The 22,732-nt window shown below is 37.2% G+C and overlaps 1 protein-coding gene across 1 annotated transcript; it reads right to left on the bottom strand.

Moving 5' to 3' along the window:
- Positions 1–425: 425 nt before the first annotated feature.
- On the bottom strand, positions 426–4,634 carry LOC110312718 (zinc finger protein 501-like). The gene is given in 5 exon segments (XM_029471558.1): positions 426–675; positions 677–1,454; positions 1,878–2,243; positions 3,134–3,260; positions 4,605–4,634. Coding segments are annotated over 5 exon segments (1,551 nt in total).
- Positions 4,635–22,732: the final 18,098 nt, after the last annotated feature.

Raw genomic sequence — 22,732 nt, 5'->3', positions numbered from 1 at the left:
TAGTGGATACATGAAAGGATGAATGATGATGGAGTATAAATATGACCCCACAGACAGTTTATTACAATTTATACTTCAAGTTCTCTGATCACACTGAAAGCTTCTTGTAGCTTAAGAGATGGACAATAGGCAACTACCTCCTTAAATCAAGGTAGTCCAGTACTGTGTTAGTTTAATGGTTAATTTATTAGATAAAACCACTAGGTCTCTTGTTTACAAAGCAGACAGGTTTGCTTTGGGAGCAGGCCCCAAATTAAAATATAAATAGGATTCAGATATAGCATTTTCTGTCCCTTTATTTACAATTCCTTTGCAATAACTGTTCTAACAACTGCTTGTATCTCCGAGAAATGTTTCTCTCCTGTATGAATTCTTTGATGACATCTAAGACAGGATTTCTAGGTAAAACATTTGTCCCATTCACCTCATCTGTCATGTTTCTCTCCTGTATGATTTTTCTGATGATTTCTAAGAAAGCATTTACTGGAAAAGCATTTGTCACAGTCACTACATTTGGAAGGTTTCTCTCCTGTCTGAATTCTTTCATGAATCATAAGATATTATTTCTGGCTAACAGATTTGTCACATTCACTACATTTGTAAGGTTTCTCTCCTGTATGGATTGTTTGATGACTTCTAAGTTTGCCTTTCTCAGTAAAGCATTTGGCACATTCATTTGTAAGGTTTCTCACCTGTATGAATTCTCTGATGTCTTATAAGAGCACCTTTGTAGGTAAAGCCTTTGTCACATTCACTACATTTATAAGGATTCTCTGCTGTATGAATTCTCTGATGAACTGTAAGATGGTATTTCCGGGTAAAGAATTTTTCACATTCACTACATTTGTAAGGTTTCTCTCCTGTATGACTTCTCTGATGAACTGTAAGATGGTATTTCCGGGTAAAGAATTTCTCACATTCACTACATTTGTAAGGTTTCTCTCCTGTATGAATTCTCTGATGAACTGTAAGATGGTATTTCCGGGTGAAACTTTTCTCACATTCACTACATTTGTAAGGTTTCTCTCCTATATGGATTATTTGATGACTTGTAAGTTTGCCTTTCTCAGAAAAGCATTTGGCACATTCATTACATTTGTAAGGTTTCTCACCTGTATGAATTCTCTGATGTCTTCTAAGAGCACCTTTGTAGGTAAAGCCTTTGTCACATTCACTACATTGGTAAGGTTTTTCTCCTGTATGAAATCTTGAATGACTTCTAAGATTGTATTTCTTGGTAAAAGACATGCCACATTCACTACATTTGAAAGGTTTCCTTACAGTATGAATTCTTTGATGAACTGTAAGATGGTATTTCCGGGTAAAGAATTTCTCACATTCACTACATTTGTAAGGTTTTTCTCCTGTATGAATTCTCTGATGAACCATAAGATGGTATTTCCGGGTAAAGCATTTCTCACATTCACTACATTTGTAAGGATTCTCTCCTGTATATGGTCTACAATAATATACAGGTTGAAAGAATGTACAGGATGATATAAGTCCTTGATTACATTCATAGGGTCTCTCTCCTCCAAGAATTTTCTGATGTTTTCTGAGACCTGAGTAGTAGATAAAGGATTTGTCACAATTACTGCCTTTGTAAGTGTTTGCTTCAGGGTAGATCCTGTAATGTCTTTCGAAACCTGATGTATGATAAAAGCACTTACCACATTCTGTACATTTGTAAGGATATTGTCTGTAATGAATTTTGTAATGTAGTTTGAGCTGTGACAAATGTAGAAAGGATGTAGTACATTTTGTACATTTACAGGATGTCTCTCTATTATGAGCTATCTGATGTCTACTGAGGCTTGAGTAGATCTTGAAACAATTCCCACATTTCCTAAAATTCTGTAGTTTCTTTCCAGTACTGTTAGTTTGTCTCAGCATGAGATTATGTTTAGAGTCATAGAGTTTTTCACACTGTGTAGTGTTCAGTTCTTTCTCTCCTATGTGGATTCTTTGATTCTGTCTAATGCTTGAACACACATTCAAACAGATTACACAGTCTTTAAATTTGCAAGATTCATCTCCAGTCTTCCCAATTTTTTGTCGGTTTAGGTTTGATGTTTTAACAGATGCATCTTTATGTTCAGTTTTAAAATGTGTACCATGAGATGGTTCATGAATCATTTTGACAAGCTCGTTACATTTATATGACTTTTCATAGATATCCACATGCTCGTGGACAATATGATTCATGCCTTGATCCAAGACTTTCTTACATTTATGGTGATTCTCTAAAAAAAAAAAAAAGAAAAGAAAGTCAGAGTGATTTAATGCATGTATTCTCTAGAAAAAAATTAATTAGGGAATGGGGATTAATGCATGTGTAAGAGATTCAATAACCTTTGTTTCTCAAATTTTATGAAGAAAGGTAAATTAGCCATTCTCAAGGAATGAGGTCTTTTCTGTCTCACAATCACTAAATGGATGCTCAGAAAAACCTCAATTTTGGTCTATATCAAATGAATGGAAATTAAGAGCCTTCTAAATCTAACTTAAACTCTGTCTCTTGCAAAAGGTAGGAAAAAGAGGTGATTAAGCAGTAAAGAACTTTAAGATCGGAACTATTTGAAGGATTATATAAACAAGGTCAGCTAGGAATTCATTATTTAACTCAAATTGACATGGAGCTCACCATATACTCTAGCTTCTACATCCAAAGTGCTAGGAAAAAATTATTCTGTAACAGTACTAACAATAGAGAGCATATGTCAAAGTGTAAATAAATAACTAAAAAAACTCTCATATAACCAGATCCTTCTCTATTTGAAACCTTCTACATTTTAAAATTCTGAAATGAGTGAACAGTTTAATGCAATGGTAAAGATTTAAAATTCAACTTATTATATTTACAAAAATATATTTCACTTCTATGAATATGCACTATCCTTTGAATTTTGATGTATTGATTGAAAAGGGTTAGAAAGAGACTACACAGAATACAATACTGGTTATTAGTCCTGAAAATACAAAGAAATGTAAAGGAAACACCCTGAAAATGTTACGTTGGTTACCAGAATTCTCTTTAGTCTGGGAGTCTATAGACATTTCTGAGAATTTCCTTCTACAAAGATATGTAAATTGAAAGGACTAATTTGGAGTTCTACAAGAAGAGTAATCTCACCCACAAAGGATAGATTATTGTAATTCTCCATCATGACATCTATATACAATGACTTCTGAGAACAGCTGAGGTATTCCCATTCCTCCACTGAGAACTCCACAGCCACATCCTTGAATGTTAACACTCCCTGTAATAGAAAATTACCAATTTACCATGTGATGTTGGACAAAAATGTTTTCCCAGTTAAGAAAGACCTAAAGAATAATTTGTGATATGGATGAGTCATGGCAAATATTCAAGTACAAAAGTTTTCTAGAAGGGCCATAGAGGTGTGTTAGAAGTTATGCATTTTCTATAGATAATATACAGAAGGACTTACTATGGTGTACATATTCATGTTTCTGCTCTTTAGGACTTTGCTGATGTTCTCTAAAACTGAGAAATAGACAAAGGATTTACCACCATCATTATATTTGAAAATTTTGTTTGCAGTTTGAATATTTTAATGTCTTTTAAAGTCCTCTAATATGTCATTGTTTGCCAGCACCATCATGGCAGTACACAATGGAATTTGAATCCCAATTCTGTGAGATCTAAAGCTCTCTTCTTATCTCAACATGCAGGAAGAATACAAAGCACATATGCATAGAGTCAGTAAAATGTACCAACATATATAAAACAAAACTGAAATTTACTTTTAATAAAAGATGCTGTTTATTTTCTATGTCTGTGAAACAGGATAACATAATAGTCTCTTCATCAGTAAACTTTTAAAACATATATTGCTCACATTTGAGGTCTAGGTGCAGGAATAGACCTTGATGAATTAAACAAAATCCAAGTATCATACCACAAATGGTCAAGTTATGACGAGTAAAACTATGCTTCAAAATTCTACAATGTCAACCTTGCTCAAATATGGACACTTGATCAATCTTTTGTGCAGTTTTCTCTGACTGCAGTTTTCTCTTTTCTTCTAACATTCTCAGTTGACATTCTGAGGCCTAGGAACAATCCTGCAAATGTTCTAGAAAATAAGAGGGAAAACATGAAATGCAGAATTCTAGCTCTACTCTTTCATAAATTCTAGTCTTCCATATATTACTCATTGATGTAGGTGTCCATGTATATGTAGATCCACATTCATAAACTTGTTTCTGAAAACCTGATCATTCCTGAAATGCTATTTATATGGCACATAAGACCTTTCTTCTTCACTAATATAAAAGGACACATTTCTATTCGATATTGAAATTAGACAAAATGTATCCTTTGGGTGTCATTTACAATAGATTCCCTTCTAGAATTGCATGTTAAGTCTAAGGAAATGTATGCCTTCATATTATAATAAAGAGGGAAAATATAATGGGACAAGGCTGTGCTATGGTAATTTTGATTATCAGAAATGAAACTGAAGATAAATCATAGAACATAAACCCTTGAGCTAACATTACCAGATGCAGATAATTAAAGTTTTTAATGGGTTCAATAAGAAATACAATTTTCAAAGAAATGTGGACATGGGACTGACCTCGGACACATTTACCAGGGAAGCAGTCATTCTTCTTGTTGCTCTTCTCTGAGTTTCTGTCTCAAGAATAAAGACTAGAATTTGTGACAAAATTTCACATAAAGGTGTCAAAAATTCAAAGCCAATATTAATAAAACTCTTTGTGGACAATGCCAAACTATATAAGAAGATGTCCCCCGCCCCCAAACCAAAATGATATCAGGGATCTTGTCAACATTCCTACAGATAAAAGAACATGTAATGATATATTTAGTGTGGCAAGGAAAATAACTACAATCTGAGGTATTTTTCTACCTTCAGCAGGTATGAGGCACAAATATAGAATACATGATTACCTCCTGCAAAATATTAACTACTCAGGGATATTAGTGTGAACTTATCTTCCAGGGACTGGAGTCACTGACAAATGGCTAATGGGTATCAAATTGAATGCCTAGCATAAAATGGAGTTTCATTAGTCATTACACTAGAATACAATATCTGACCCTTTACAGTAATTCATTCTACCTGATAGATAAGGATATCTATTTTCCATGTGTGTCCTGTTGAATTGGAGTACAGAATATACTGTATCTATCAAATGTGATTTTACTTAAAATGATAAATTTTCACCAGATCTAGTTACATCCACTTTTATCATCATCTAAGAACATTTTACATTATTCCTGAGGCAAGATGAATTTTATAGTTTACTGCTCTGTTCAACATAGACCTGGTTTCTAAGTTTCATACAAATGTTTGTGTGAGAATACTGATGACTTGAAATCGACACAAATGCATTCATAGGTAAAATATTACAATTTAGTTCACATATGTTGTTAATGGAATATCCCCATGATAAATGTTCTAAGCCAGGGGATCTACACATTTCTAATTGTGTGACCTTTTAATGCAGTTCCTGGTACTCTTAAGTGGATGGATCTATACATGGCAGACCCACCTGGAAAATGATACAGCAGTATCTTGAGAAGTATGGAGACCACTTGTTGATTCTAAAAACTGATTTGGAGGCACTAATGTAGCATTAAAACACTCAAAGAGCTTTGTAGGCTGCTGGGCAAGAAAAACAAGATGATGACCCCTTGTGTTGCAATACCATCCTCTCAGATAATGTATGCCCACTAGTGTAATATTGCCAAGACTATTTTGTACATAACAGAAGCCCTTCTGGTTTGAACTGAGGTCAGCCCACAAAGAAATACATAGACTGCAATGGACAGTAGCCAAATATCAATGACTATAGTATTAAAGGCCCGTGGATGGAATCTGTGCCTATTCCTAATGCAGAAATGTTGCAAATGTTCTATGTCTCTGTCTCACTCTCTCTCTCTCTCTCTTCCTCTCTCTCTCTCTCTCTAAATCTATCTATCTATCTATATCTATATCTATATCTATATCTATATCTATATCTATATCTATATCTGTGTGTGTGTGTGTGTGTGTGTTTGTGTTTGTGTTGGCCTCAAACTCAGAAATCTGCCTGCCTCTGCCTCCCTAGTGCTGGGATTAAAAGTGTGTGCCACCACTGCCCAGTGACAAATACACTCTTATTTGAACTCCTGCTGGGAGTGCAAACTTGCAAACAGAAAAAAAATCCCTTTGGTCCTTTGCAGAAACCACAAATGTACTAATCACACCAGCCTTTACAACTAAGGTATACAAGATTATTCCAATAATTATAGATATATCAATGTAAGACAGAAAATATCTAGAGACTGACACAAGAAACATACTCATATGCATCCATCCATAAAAGGCCTTTGGAAAAATTTAACATTTGCTCACTATCAATATTTCCAAAATCTCAGAATAGGAGGAACATACCTAATAAGAAGCTAGAATGCCAAATCTTAACATTTACAAAATAAGGACAACTGGAATGATACCAATCTTCTCAGTAAAGAGACATAGGTGTCCACTATATCCACAATAACTGAGGACAGTGGACCAATTCTTACCCAGGTTAAGAAGGAAAGAGAAAAGTCTCAGTTCAAAAGGGTAAGTAGATATTAGAGAACAACCTATTCCAAATTATAAGAAATATAATTCCCAACTTCAAAAATTATAAAAATTCCATGAGAAAGGTCAGATCTGATAATCCTTGAAATAAGCCATAAATCCCAAGCTCTTAATCACTTGATGTTTTATATAACACCAAAATGAGAGTGAATACACAGTAGACTACTAAGACTTACCATAGTCTTTTTGAATATCAAACATGCCTTGTTCATTCCATCTCTAGAGAAAAAAGATGCTGTGCAAGATAGAGAGGGAGAAGAGGGATCAATGCCTCTTAGCCAAATGTGGACCCCCCAGTACCACACAGTCAGGCTGCCTGGTATGGTATATCTGTAAACTGATGTAGCATTAGACCACGACAGGTACCAGGGAAGTACTGTAATAGGTTGGTCAGCACTCTTGTGGTTCCCCTCTTTGCCTTAACTGTAATTGATATACTGAATATGATAAATGACATCTGGCATATTTTGTTCATGAGAAAAAACTTTCTACATATGAGATTTTCCAGTAAACTGGATTACACATATTTAAGATAGAGTCTATATGACTTTGGATTTCTAGAATGTAAGGAAGGTTTAAAAGCAGGGGTGAAAGTATATAAAACACTCTGCTTTACTGAACAAACTGTACACATACATTGTCTGATCCTTTGTTTCAGCCTTGCACAAAAAAGTTTTTCTTGGATCAGAACTTGGTGGGTGCTTCCCTGGGTTCCAAAAACACTGAAGTAGTGTGAAAACAGTTTTCAATATAATGAAATGCTTTCTGATTAAATTTTTGGTCAACTCCAGAGAACAAGGTATGTAAAATTCACTGCAACCCTGGCCAAAGGTTAACAGATCATAGTAGGCCACTGACTCTTAACAGTTACATGGACAAACACTCACACTTCCTTTATCTAGTTATCTTCAAGGTATAACCTGGTACTGCTTTCAGCCTGTGTCAGAGAACATTCCAATGCAATGGGCAACATTTATTTCAAGAACCATTTCAAACAAAAAATATAAGTCCTTAATTAAGATAATTAGAACTGAATAAGGAACACTGTAATGAATGTTAAGTGGCATTAATGATATCTTATGAAATGCTGTGGGAAGTCATACACACATGCGTGTGCGTGCATACACACACACACACACACACACACACACACACACACACAGAGAGAGAGAGAGAGAGAGAGAGAGAGAGAATTGAAGAGAAAAGCAAGCTCTTAAAAACGAGTGAACAATTCAACCTTCTAAGTTACAAACCTAGAAAAGGCTTTAAGCAGAGCTGAGACTGAAGCAGGAAGCATTTGCTCTAGTAATGTCTGAGGAACAGGCAGATTTAGCACAGAACTTTCCTTTCTCTTAAACAAATCTTATACTAATAGCACAAGAAGAAGGGTGTATCAAACACCAAGAAAAGTCATCATACAAACCTAGCTTTACCGCAATACCCAAAACCGTTTGGCCCAAACAAATATACGCAAAGAAAACAAATCACAGACAAGTTGCCAGGATGGTCACAGACGAAGAGATTGTCTCTAAATCACATGGGAAGAGAATTTACGCTTACTTAATGCCAAGAATGTAAAACTCTTTCAGCACCAATGAATGACTCAATCTAAAACACCAAATGTAAGACACACTTCTGTAAGTCAGAAGAAACATGACCTTGTCAACAGATCCTTGAAAGGCTTGTGGCTGAGTATCACATTTGCTTGATGTACAAACTTTGAAGAATGGAGAGCAAGAGGCATATACCTCAGCACAATGAACGTAATGAGGCACAAACTGAACCTAAGAATACAAAAGGACAGCTGGAAGTGTTTCCCTCTAATCAGAACAGACTCAATACATTTCATCAGAAAGTCTACAGTTCAAGTACAGAGGAGATTTTTCAATGAGGCAATATGGGAAAATGTCAGAAAAGCAAGTGTGCTGCTTAATTAAGAATTAGAATTCTGCAAATTAAAGGTGTAAATATCCATGAGATGGCTCACATTTGACAGCCCTCTTAATAAGTTATACAACTGACTAAACAACTAAAGTTTACTCCCAGAGGTCTTTAGAACATACAACCATTCAAACTCTGCTTGCTACTTCAGCTCCACTGGCATTGGAGACCCACATCTCGCACCTGAACAGGAACTGGTGGAATGTGGGAAACTTGGAGCATCTCCCACCAAAGCAGCAGCATTTTCCTCTGACCCAAGGACCAATCATCTCCTTTTTTTTTTTTTTTTTTTTTTTAATTTGCTTTACCTTCGGTTTGTGCCTTTAAAGGGTCATCTACAGTTTGGGAAAAAAACTGACACCTCTCGATCCAAGTGACTCCCTGACATTGTCTAACTGTCCTCTACCTTCTTTCTGAACCAGTAGCCTGACTTGAGTGGAGGCAATAAACTTTTAGTCTCTCATAAAAATCGTGGTTACAAAACAATCATTCAAAACTCCCTAGAACTGTTGCCAGTCTTTTAAATCTGCCAGCAGGCTCATGCTTGATAGGTCTTCTCAATAACTATATATTATAATAATAATCCCAGTACTTGGGAGGCAGAGGCAAGTCAATTTCTGAGTTCGAGGCCAGCCTGGTCTACAGAGTGAGTTCCAAGTCTACACAGAGAAACCCTGTCTCAAAATAAAATAAAATAAAATAAAATAAAATAAAATAAAATAAAATAAGGGGGGCGGTATGGGGGACTTTTGGGATAGCATTGGAAATGTAATTGAGGAAAATATGTAATAATAAAAAAAAAAAAGAAAACAGAATCTCAGCATAACAATCTTGGGCTTCTCATTAGTATACAAAATATCAAGCTGCTAGCCATGTTCGCTTCAAATATGATGATAATCCTGAAAATGTAAAGAAACCATTTAATAAATATATCTTGAATTAATGCTAAAAAAATAAAATAAAAAATAAAATAAAATAAACTCTGTAGTTTCCTCATATAATTATTATATACAAAAGTATGTCTGTGGATTCCTCTTAACCAAGACCAAAGGCAATTTTGTTGAATAAGCAATTAGTAAAAGAAGGGAATTAGAAGACATGAATGAATTAACGTTCCAGGAGATTTGCATACAATAGCAAACAGCAGATAATGCAACTGCTCTACCAGATTTTTTTTTTTTTTTTTTACCAGTTATTTTATGACTGAATGTTCCGGAAGTGTAGGATAAATGGGGGGTGGGACGACAAAAAATAACAAAACAAAACCCACAAAACACGATAAACCCCAGTTTTTAGGATTCCAACTTCCCGACAATGGTAGGATATCCACAACAGAATTGTGAGAGCGCGTCCTTAAGAGCAGCTGGGGAAAACACCCGCCCTGTACCGATCCCGCCCGTTTCCCAGCCCCTCAACTCCTCTGACCTGGGAGGTTCCAGGGTCCCCGGGCTTATATTCCTGCAGCTGTGCTGCTGATGGCTGTCTCTCCCAGGGCCACAACCAGGGAACTGCATCTGAGGTGACTTTTCCGATCCAGAGAGAACTAGTACCTCTAGTTTAGGGTTTAGGGACCACTCACTGAGCAAGGGGAATGGTGGATTTTCCTGTCACTCTGGCCTGGACCTTTGGAGCCCCTCCTAGACCCGCCCACCACAGCCCGGGTCCGGCCACGTGGTTCCCCTTTCCAGGCGTTTTCTCTTTCTTAATTATTTTTGTACTATCCACTCACCCTTTTGTTTGTTTGTTTGTTTTTTGTTTTTGTTTTTTTCTGCTGCCACTCTCTTGATCTGGTCCCTTATCTTATCCTCAACCGGCTCCAGGGAATTGGGTCCTTCCCACTCAGTCTCAGGCTGCCTGCCATACACCACCACCTGCCGGGCTGCCCTGGACCTGCTCTGCACAGCCTCCCCTCCCCCCCACCTCCTTCCCAAGCTTTCTGCCAGCCAGGCCAGAACTGAATGTGGTAGGATGTTCTACCCTGATGTGTGATAGTGAGCTCTTAAACCCTCAAATAATCGATAGGCAGCCTCACTTCTTATATTTGGAATACAAGCCTCCTGGGCTAAAAACACAACCAACAGCCTGAGTTCCGACTTCTTTTGTTCCATTTCAAATACATAATGCTAAAAATAAGTAAAAAAGGTTAGCTCCCTCCCAAAACCTGTCTCAAAACATACATAAAACACAAGAAGGACTAATGTTAATGTAGATTTAAAAAAAAAATGGGGGAGGGGGAATGGAACTGAGAATGATGAGAGGGGAGCTGTGCAAGCTCTCTGGGGAGCTCCAGGGACAAAGGTCACTCTGTAGAAAGAGCAAGCAGTACAAGAGGGCAGGTGGAAAGCATGGATAAAGTTAAACTCCAGGAACCTTGTTGTGTCTACAATAGCAAAGAAAGTAGATAATGCAAATGCTTTCCAAGAATATTTCCCTGTAGTCTAAAAACTATAATATGATTGGAAAGATCAGCACAAGACCCAGTTTGTGTAAGTGAAAATATAGTGAAAGCACAACAGAATTTTGATAGCCAAGAAAAATAAAATGCTGTCATGAGTTTACAATAGGTAAAATTCCAGGCATGAGGAATTCATGTTCAGGATCAGGATGGTAAAGAAAATGGGCATAGAAATGCATGAGTTTTTAAGGAAATGGGTATTAGTGCCTGGCACATCACTTCATCACTCTTGTCTGTAATATATAAGCTGAAATTTGGCTAAGGAATGCATTGAATGTGTAGATTCCTTTTGGTGGGATAGCCAGTTTTACTATGTTAATCTTCCTGATCCATGAGCACGGGAGATCATTTTACATTCTAATATCTTCAATTTTTTTCTTCAAAGACTTGCTACTATTCAAGTCTTTGACTTGCTTCTGCAGTGTTGGGCAAAATATTTAATCCCAATCGTGATTCCTACCTGGCCTCTAATTCGTCAGTTCCCAGATAAAAGGCATATACAATTTTTATAATATAATATAATATAATAAGCATGTATCAACACTAGAGCTGGGAAAATATCTGTCCTATATGCTGTGATAATGCCTATTTCCCAGCTATTAATCCCATTTTATTTTGCCATGTTTCCTCTTGTATGCTTTTAACTCCAATTAGCCAGCCAATATACCCACTATTCTAAGACTTCTAATACCCATGATGTCTTCCTCAGCCTCCACCTTCTTTTTTTTACCATGCTTCTTCTCTGATTCCCCTCCCCTCCCCACCCACCAAGCCTATCTCTCTTCTGCCCAGCTATTGGCTTAGGCACCTTTATTCTCCAGTCAGGGATAACTTGGCAGCAAGGTTTCAGAGCTTCACTTGGGTAACTGCAGACTCTCTGATCCATAGAGGCAATGAGGTCTTGGGCCGACTATTTAGCATTATAATATAAACAAAACACTAAACCTCAACAGCATGAAGTTAATACCAACATACTTTATATTTTTAAGCTATTGTGATATGATTTTTCTGATTTATTCCCTTAGTCTGTTTTTCAAGTATAGTAAGTCTATTGGATTTTGTGCATTAATTTTGTACTCAGCTATTTTGGGGAAAGGGCTTATGGGTTATATAATTTCCCTGATAGAAAATTTTATGTCACATGTATATTATCATTTCATTTAGAAATAAGGGTATTTTGACTTCTTCCTTTCAAATGTGATTTGTAACTTCTTAATATCTTAATATCTTAATATCATCTTACTGCTCTAGAAAACACTTCAATTATTTTATTAAATAGATATGGAGTGAGTGGATGTCCTCAGTTTGTTCCTAATTTTAGTGGAATTGCTTTGAGTTTCTTTCCATTTAACTTGATCGTCGATCTAGGCTTGATGTAAGCTGCCTATATTGTGTTTAGGTATTTCCCTCATATCATTTATCTGTACAGGACTTTTACAGAGAAGGAATGCTCAATTTTGTCAAAGGCCATTTCTGCAGGTAATGAGATGACCATGTCTTTTTTTTTTTCCAGATTGTAGTATGGTGAGTTATATTTATTAATTTTTTATACTTTTAAATTTTTTATTAGATGTTTATTTACTTACATTGCAAATTTTATCCCTTTCCACATTTCCACTCTGAAAACCTCCCTAGCCCATTCCCCCCACTGCTCACTGACCCACCTAATCCCACTTCCCTGTCCTGGCATTCCCCTACATTGGGGCCTCAGGCTTTCACAAGAAGGGCCTCTCCTCTTGCTGATGGTCCTAAAAGGCCATCCTCTGCTACATATGCAGCTGGAGCCATGGGTCCCTCCATGTGTATCCTTTGGTTGGTGGTTTAGTCTCTGGGAGCTCTGGAGGAAAAGGTTGGTTCATATTGTTCCTCCTACAGAACTGCAGAACCCTTCAGTTCCTTGTGTCCTTTCTCTAGCTTCTCCACTGGGGACCCTGTGCTCAGTCCAATGGATGGCTGTGAACACCCACTTCTGTATTTGTCAGGCACTGGCAGAGCCTCTCAGGAGAGAGCTATATTAGGCTCCTGTCAGTAAGCTCTTGTTGACATCCACAATAGTGTCTGGGTTTGGTAACGATATATGGGATGGATCCCCAGGTGGGACAGTCACTGGATGGCCTTTCTTTCAGTCTTTGCTCCAAACTTTGTCTCTGTATTTCTGTCAACGAGTATTCTGTTCCCACTTCTAAGAAGGACTGAAGTATCCAAACTGTGGTCTTCTTTCTTCATGAACTTCATGTGGTCTGTTAATTGTATCTTGGGTATTCCGAACTTCTGGGCTAATATCCACTCATCAGTGAGTACATACCATGTGTGTTCTTTTATTATTGGTTTACCTCAGTCAGAATGATATTTTCTAGTTCCATCCATTTGCCTAATAACTCCATGAATCATTGTTTTTAATAGCTGAGTAGTACTCCGTTGTGTAAATGTACCACCTTTTCTGTATCCATTCCTCTGTTGAAGAACATCTGGGTTCTTTCTAACTTCTGGATATTATAAGTAAGGCTGCTATGAACAGAGTGGAGCATGTGTCCTTATTACATGTTGAAGCATCTTCTATGTATATGCCCAGGAGTGGTATAGCTGGGTCCTCAGGTAATACTATGTCCAATTTTCCGAGGAACGGCCAAACTGATTTCCAGAGTGGTTGTACCTGCTTGCAACCCCACATACTTGACAGCATCTGCTGTCACCTGAGTTTTTGATCTTAGCCATTCTTAATGGTGTGAGGTGGAATCTCAGGGTCGTTTTGATTTGCATTTATCTGATGACAAGGGTTGTTGAACATTTCCTTAGGAGCTTCTCAGCCATTTGATATTCCTTGGTTGAGAATTCTTTGTTTAACTCTGCACCCAATTTTTAATAGGATTATTTGATTCTATGAAGTGTAACTTCTTGAGGGGTTTTTTTTTTTTGTATATATTGGATATTAGCCCTCTATCGCATGTAAGGTTAGTAAAGATCTTTTCCCAATCTATTGGTTGCCATTTTGTCCTATTGACAGTGTCCTTTGCCTTACAGAAGCTTTGCAATTTTATGAAGTCCCATTTGTCAATTCTTGATCTTAGAGCATAAGCTATTTGTGCGCTGTTCAGTAAAATTTCCCCTGTGCCTATGTGCTGGAGATGCTTCCTTACTTTCTTTTCTATTAGTTTCAGAGTATCTGGTTTTATGTGGAGGCCCTTGATCCACTTGAACTTGAGCTTTATATAGGGAGATAAGAATGGATCAATTTGCATTCTTCTACAATTTTGGAAAAGGTACCATGAGGTGCTACAAAGAAGGTATATTCTTTTGTTTTAGGATAAAATATTCTATAAAAATCTGTGAAATCCATTTGGTTCATGACTTTTGTTAGTTTCACTGTGTCTCTGTTTAGTTTCTGTTTCCATGATCTGTCTATTGCTGAAAATGGTGTGTTGAAGTCTCACACTATTATTGTGTGAGGTGCAATTGTGTGCTTTGAACTTTAGTAAAGTTTCTTTTATGAATGTGGGTCACCTTTTATTTGGAGCATAGATGTTGAGAATTGGGAGTTCATCTTGGTAGATTTTACCTTTGATGAGTATGAAGTGTCCCTTCTTATCTTTTTTGATAATTTTAGGTTGAAAGTTGGCTTTATTAATATTAGAATGGCTACTCCAGCTTGTTTCTTGGAACACTTTGCTTGGAAAATTGTTTTCCAGCCTTTTACTCTGAGGTAGTGTCTATCTTTGCCACTGAGGTGGGTTTCCTGTATGCAGCAAAATGTTGGGTCCTGTAACCAATCTGTCTATGTCTTTTTATTGGGGAATTGAGTTCATTGATATTAAGAGATGTTAAGGAAAACTAATTGTTGCTTCCTGTTAATTTTGTTGTTAGAGTTAGAATTCTGTTCATATGACTATCTTCTTTTAGGTTTGTTGGCAGATTACTTTCTTGATTTTTCTAGGGTATAGTTTCTCTCCTTGTGTTGGAGTTTTCCATTTATTATGCTTTAAAGTACTAGATTTCTGGAAGGATATTGTGTAAATTTGTTTTTGTCATGGAATACTTTGGTTTCTCTATCTATGGTAATTGAGAGTTTTGTTGGGTATAGTAGCCCAGGCTGGCATTTGTGTTTTCTTAGGGAATGTTTGACATCTGCACAGGATCTTCAGGCTTTCATACTCTCAGGCGAGAAATCTGGTGTAATTCTGATAAGTCTGGCTTTATATGTTACTTGACCTTTTTCCCTTACTGCTTTTAATATTCTTTCTTTGTTTTTTGCATTTGGTGTTTTGATTACTATGTGAAGGAAGGAATTTCTTTTCTGGTCCAAACTATTTGGAGTTTTTAAGGCTTCTTGTATGTTTATGGACATCTTTTTATGTTAGGGAAATTTTCTTCTATATTTTTGTTGAAGATATTTATTGGCCCTTTCATTTGGGAATATTTGCTCTCTTCTATACCTATTATTCTTAGGTTTGGTTTTCTCATTGTGTCCTAGATTGCTTGGATGTTTGGGGTTAGGATCTTTTTGCATTTTGCATTTTCCTTGATTGTTGTGTCAATGTTTTCTATGGTATCTTCTGCACCTGAGAGTCTCTCTTCTATCTCTTGTTTTCTATTGGTGATGCTTGCAACTATGACTCCTGACTTATTTCCTAGTTTTCTATCTCCAGAGTTGTCTCCCTTTGTGATTTATTGTTCTTACTTCAATTTTTATATCTTGGATGGTTTCGTTCAATATGTTCACATGTTTTGTTGTGTTTTCCTGTAATTCTTTAAGGGAATTTTTGTGTTTCTTCTTTAAGGACTTCTACCTGTTTACCTGTGTTCTCCTATAATTCTTTAAGGTATTTTTGTGTTTTCCCTTTAAGGGCTTCTAACTGTTTACCTGTGTTTTCCTGTATTTCTGTAAGGGAGTTATTTATGTCCTTCTTAAAATCCTCTATCGGCATCATGAGATATAATTTTACATTCAAACCTTGCTTTTCCAGTGTGTTGGTATATCCAGGACTTGCTGTGGTGGGAGTACTGGGTTCTGCTGATGCCAAGTGGTCTTGGTTTCTGTTGGTAAAGTTCTTGTGTTTGCCTTTTGCCTTCTGGTAATCTTTGGTGTTAGATATGCTTGCTGTATCTGGCTGGAGCTTGTTCCTCCTGAGGGTCTGTAAGCCTGTGTCAGTATTCCTGGGAGGCCATCTCTCTCCTGGCAAGACCAGTGCACAGAGGGCTGCAGAACAGCCCCATCTCCTGGATGCAGATGGAGGCAGGAAGGACCCTGTCTCAGTTTCTCTGCAGCTTCTGCAGCCTGTGTGCTCCTGACTGGTCCCTAATTTTTATATTTTCAATGATCACTTCGTCTCTGAGAATAAGTCTACTTGTTCATATTTGGTAATCTTTTTCACTTGTTCTGGGATTCTCTTTGCAAAAAGTATTTTATGAGTATTTTTTCATGTATATTCACAAGGGAATTTGATCTGTGATTTTCTTTTTTAATTTGCATCTTTTTATGATTTGGTTGCTAGATTAACTGTAGCCTCATAAAATAAATTGGGTGATATTCCTTCTATTTCAGTTTTGTGGAATAATTTAAGGAGTATTAATTTTAACTCTTCTTTGAAAGTTGTTTAGTTCTGCTCTGAAACCATCTGACCAGGGCTTTTTGTGGCTGGGAGATGATTAATGACTGCTTTTATTTATTTCAGTAGTGGTTAAATAAGTCTACTTGTTTATCTGATGTTGATTTCACTTTGGAATATCTTGTGATTCTCTAGATTTTTCTGACTCTTAATATGTCCTCATTTTCATTACTAATTTAGTTAATTTAGATATTCTCTCCACCTTTTAGTTAGTTTGGATAAGGGTTTGTCGATCTTGTTGATTTTTGGCAGAGAACTAACTCTTTGTTTCATTGATTCCTTATATTTCAGCCCTGAGTAAGATTATTTCTTACTGTTTAATCTTCTTGCATGTGGTTACACTTTTTGTGTGTGAGAGAGTTTTCATTTATGCTGCTCAGTTGCTAGTATGACATCTCTCCAGTTTTAGTTTATTTTTCACTTCTGTCTTTACCTATTTGAATTCAGCATACATGTGTTCACTATGTTTGTGAGCATGATTTGTAACTGCATTCTTTAATTCTATGCCAGATACATTACTTATTTTCACACCTTAAAAAGCCACAAGCTTTATAAACCACTGAGTTATCAACAGGACTTTTATGTTCTTCATATTGCAAGATCCTTTGGCATACAATAACAAAGATAATAACCAGATAACAACCTTGTTTCTGACTCAGGAAAACTGACTTAGGAAAATCATAATATCAGCATCTGGCAGTGAAAGCAGGACAGGGTAGGATGAATTCAGCACTAGGTTGGCAGCAATAGACTGACACACCACTGACTTAATGAAACAGCTAAATCCGTTCAAAATTCTGAGTTTCTGAAATGTCTTCCCTCACATCAATATTGCTAATAGTGTAATTCTACATATTTGACTTATAATAGTGGAGGTCTGTGAAAGGATACATAATTTACTAGTGTCATTTAATTTTTTAGTGTAGAAAATGATTTTATTCAACTTTCCAATAAAGCTCTCCAAAATGACTGTTAAAATTTTATAGTATTTCATATAGAACATGTTGCTGGAATTGTACTTTTATAATTAAGTTTTATTTGCATGTAGTATGTTATTTTATTTCATTAATTCTCCTTATTTATTCACTTTAGATTACAGTCCCCTCCCTTCATTCAGTCTCTTCCCTACTACCTTCCCCAGCCAGTTTGCTCATTACATTTCTTTTCAATGATGATTTTTTTTTCCCCTTCAGATTGAGATTCAGGCATAGTTCCTTGAGCACTCCTTGTCTACTTAACTTCCTTGGGTCTAGGGATTGTAGCATGTATTTTATGGCTAATGGCCACTAATAAGTATCTACCATGTGTGTCTTTCTGGGTCTGGACAACCTGATTCAGTTTGGTATTTTCTAGTTCCATCCATTTGTCTCCAATTTTCATGATGTCCTTGGTTTTTAAAGCTGAGAAGTATTTCAACGTGTAAATGAACTACATTTTCCTTATCCATTCTTCTGTTGAAGGATATCTGGGTCATTTCCAGTTTCTGGCTATTATGAATAAAGATGCTAAGGATATAGTTCAGCAACTGTCCTTACAGTATGGCAGAGAATATTTTGAGTATTTATCCAGGAGTGATATTGCTGGATTTTGATGTCTTGATGAATCTGCCTTGACTTTACTTCTATCAGCTGTTCTCAACCTGTGTGTTATGAAACTGTGGGGGTCAATTGACCCTTTCAGTGTCTTGGGAATTAACATACCTCTTCTCTATCAATCTCTAGTTGGGTCTTCCCACATGTAGATAAACCTACTTATGAGTATCTGGAACTGTATTAAATCACAGCATTAGCAATATGAAGATATGCTTGGCATCTATCTGGCTAAAACTTTTAGCTTAAAGACATTCCATTTAAAGACATGTGTTGTTGAAATTGTAATATTCTATGTACAAATGCATTCATGTGGATTTTAAGTGATCAATGTTCTCACACAAAAGTGTGCATATGACCTAGAAAAGAGGCCCATATTGTGAAAGTGAGAGTAAGTGGGAAAAATATATTTTACCTCAAGAAAAATGTAAAGCCTTCTTAGATGATGATGAAAATAGCTGTACTTGAGTTGATGATGATTTACCAGTTTGAGAATAAAAGGATTCTTGGAAGTTAGAAGAAATCTCTGTTCTCCAAGAAAGGATGACACACATGTTAAATACATGTACTATATCTGCCAGTTAAGAGTGAAATGAAAGCTGATCAGAGGATCAGATGTTGTATTTTAGTGTGATGGCTAAAGACAATCCACTTTATGCTTGGCATCTATCTTTGTCCCCACTACACACTTGTCTATTGTTGGGAGCTATTAAGACAACACAATTGTCCTGATCTCTGAATTGGGCCTCTCCCCCTGAGAAGAAAAGAGGGTCAAAAGCGGGCCACCGAAGCACCGCTCTGAGAACAACCACAGAATGTTCCAGCCCTAAGTCAGCGCCAGATGTCCTGACCACACCCTGATACCACCAAGTTCCTGCTTCCCGGTGTAGCTGCCAAAAGAAAAATTTCTATTGCCCCACCCCTCCCACTGATAAGTACCTGTACTTCCCCTTTTGCTTGTGCAATTCTATTGCCCCACCCCTCCCACTGATAAGTACCTGTACTTCCCCTTTTGCTTGTGCAATTCTACTGCCCCACCCCTCCTGCTGAAAGGCACTTCCCCTTTTGCTTGTGCATTTAAGCCTTGGGCCTTGCTCAATACATTGGAACCTTGATGTTACTCAGACTGCTTCCGTGTGTCCTTCATTACACAAGGTTCTCATCTCTATCCCCCCATTTGGTTCTTAGGAGAAGGTCCCCTCAAGACCCTCGAATATCTGGACCTGCTGGACGGGTCAGTCTATGACTCTTTTTTTTTCAGAGACTAGACATTTTTTTTTCCATTTTATTAGATACTTTTTCATTTACATTTCAAATGTTATCCCCTTTACAAGTTTCCCCTCCAAAATCCTCTCTTCCTTCCCCCTCCACCTGCTCACCACCCCCCCCCCCCCCCCCCCCCGTCCTGGCATTCCCCTAAACTGATTTTCATAGATGTTCAGAATTGACAGTTCATCTTAGTAGATTGTTCCTTTGAAGGGTATGAAGTGTCCCTTCTTATCTTTTTTGATAAATTTTGGTTGAAAATCAATTGGGATCATTCGCTTGGAATTTTTTTCTAGGCTTTTACTGTGGTAGTGTCTTGTCTTTGCCACTGAAGTATGTTTCCTATATTCAACAAAATGCTAGGTCCTGTTTAAGTATCCAATCTGTTAGTCTATGTCTTTTTATTAGGAAATCGAGTCCATTGATGTTAAGAGATAATAAGGAAAAACGATTGTTACTTCCTATTATTTTTGTTGTTAAACGTGGAATTATGTTTGTGTGGCTATCTTCTTTTGGGTTTGTTGAAAGAGAATTACTTTCTTGCCTTTTCTACGGTGTAGATTTCCTCCTTGTATTGGCGTTTTCCATCTACTATCCTTTGTAGGGCTGGATCTGTGGGAAGATATTGTGTAATTTTGGTTAAGGAATATCTTGGTTTGTCCATCTATGTTGAGAATTCTGGTGGGTACAGTATCCTGGGCTGCCAATTGTGTTCTGTTAGGGTCTGTATGACCTCTGCCCAGGATCTTCTGGCTTTTTTAGTCTCTGGTGAGTATTCTAATAGATCTGCATTCATAATTACATGATCTTTTCCCCTTACTGCTTTTAATACTGTTTTTTGCATTTGCAGTTTTCATTATTGTGTGATGGGAGAAATTTCTTTTCTGGTGCAAATTATTTGGAGCTCTGTAGGCTTCTTGTACATTTATAGACATCTCTTTCTTTAAGTTAGGGCAGTTTTCTTCTATATTTTTGTTGAAGATATTAACTGGCCCTTTAATTTGAGAATATTTGGTCTCTTTATTTATTATCCTTAGGTTTGTGCTTCTCATTGTCTCCTGGAATTCTTGGATGTTTTGGGTTAGGAACTTTTTGCATTTTGCATTTTCTTTGACTGTTGTGTCAATGTTTTTCATGGTATATTCTGCTCTTGAGATTCTCTCTTGTATCTCTTGTATTCTGTTGGTGATGCTTGCATCTATGACTCCTGGTCTCTTTCCTAGGTTTTCTATCTCCTGGTATGCATCACTTTGTGATTTATCGTTTCTATTCCCGTTTTTAGTTTCTGGATGGGCTCGTTCAATTCCTTCATCTGCTTGGTTGTGTTTTCCTGTAATTCTTTAAGGGATTTTTTTGTCTTTCTTGTATGAGGTCTTCTACCTGGTTACCTGTGTTCTCCTGTCCTTCTTAAAGTCCCCTATCATCATCATGAGAAGTGATTTTAAATCTAAAACTTGCTTTTCTGATGTGGTAGGGTATCTAGGATTTGCTATGGTAGAAGTTGGTTCTGATGATCCAAGTACCCTCGGTCTCTTTTGCTTATGTTCTTGCACTTACCTCTATTGCTTCCTGCCCTTGCTGTCTCTCACTGGAGCCTGTCTCTCCAGTGATCCTCGCTGTGTCAGAACTTCTCAGAGTCCAGGTGTCTCTGTGATCCTGTGATCCTGACATCCATGCGGGTATCAGAGCTCCTGGAAGTCAAGCTGCCTCTGGGGTCCTGAAATCCTGTGATCCTATGATCCTGGGCGAGTTAGAACACCTATAATCCTGTGCATGTTAGAGAACCTGAGAGTCGAGCTTCCTTTCTTTGTGGTGATGGTCTGCTAAGGGGACCAGCTCCGACCAGAATAAACCTGTGCCCCTGGCTGGACAGGGGTTCCTGTGCCCTGGATCCCACAGGTCCCAATGCCTGGGGCCAGCCCCAGCATGGGGTGTTTTTTCTTTCTTATTGGTTCTTCTTGAGGCAGTGGAGGGGGAAGAGCATAGGCGGAGGGTAAGACTTTGTCTTATGAGAAATTTAAGATTGCTCTATAGTAAACTTTACTTATCTAAGTCTAAGCTACTTGTAGCTGACCTGTCTTCTGTGATTCTCTGAGGCCAGAAACTGCAGTCTCTGGCACTTAGCACCTCATCCTAAAACAGCAGGAGATTAAGAAAAGGATTAATTGCTAGAGCCTTTTCCCTATTGTCCAGATGCCTCTTGCTTGTCAGGCTAGGGGAAAGTTTGGAGCAATAACCTTCTATTGAACCAGGAGAAGAGAACAACACTAGAAGAAGAAAAACACTTTTAAACAAGCGCATATGCATAATCTCACATAAATTCATATTTAGCTTCATTCATTCTCATTTATTCATTTTCATTCAAACCCAGCTGGGCCCAGCTTGCATGCATTTTCACAATTACATACTTACACACACACATGTATACATTCTCACAATTACATACTTATACACACATCCATACTTACATATGCATATGGAGCAAAAGACCAAGCACCAGTGCAGAAAGGAATCACTCATTCTGGATGAAAACTGAGTTCAGGTCTTTATTACACAGAGAAAGAAAAGGCTTCTACCCTTTTAATGCTAAATGAATTAAACCCGTCTTTGTAAGAAAAAAGCTTTGTTTCATTTAATAAGACTAAACCTGCCTTGTCCTTACCATGGGACATGTTCTGTCCATTGGTAAGAAGCCTGCCTGCCTGCTCCTTCTGCTCTCTGTGACATCTTTTTTGTCCTCTTTCCCTCTGCATTTTGCATATTGCTCTCTTAGTATTTTATGTTACCTATAATTTCTAAGTTACTCCACTCTGCATTCTTCTTCTAATCTAAAAAGTGTTCTGTCTAAAAACTTCTCCACAGCTCAATTCCTCTCTCAGCTCAGTTCTTCTCACCTCTGTTCCTCTCACACCAGTCCTTCAGTTTTGAATCTTCTCTTTGTCCTCAGCTCTTAAACATCACTCAGAATACATGATCACATGTTAAAAAGTTTATCAAAAGTTCACACAGAAAATCAAATAAATTGAAGTAGACGTTTACAGCAAAGAATGTTTATATGCATATCCATTAGGAGTAATTATCTAGCTAAACATCCATCACTTGTCTCAGCTCCACAGGTTCACTGAAGGTTTAAAACCATAATTAAGTTATAAGTGAAGTTTGGTAGATAAACCCAGTCATTATTTTATATTCTGTCCTAGAACCTATAATACATCATTAGTTCCATTTTTATGACCTTTGGTTAATTGTTTTGCA

This window comes from Mus caroli, chromosome 17 (assembly GCF_900094665.2).
Source record: "Mus caroli chromosome 17, CAROLI_EIJ_v1.1, whole genome shotgun sequence".
Classification (NCBI taxonomy): domain Eukaryota; kingdom Metazoa; phylum Chordata; class Mammalia; order Rodentia; family Muridae; genus Mus; species Mus caroli.
Note: the sequence above shows the minus strand (reverse complement) of the source record. Positions and strands in the feature narration are given on the sequence as shown.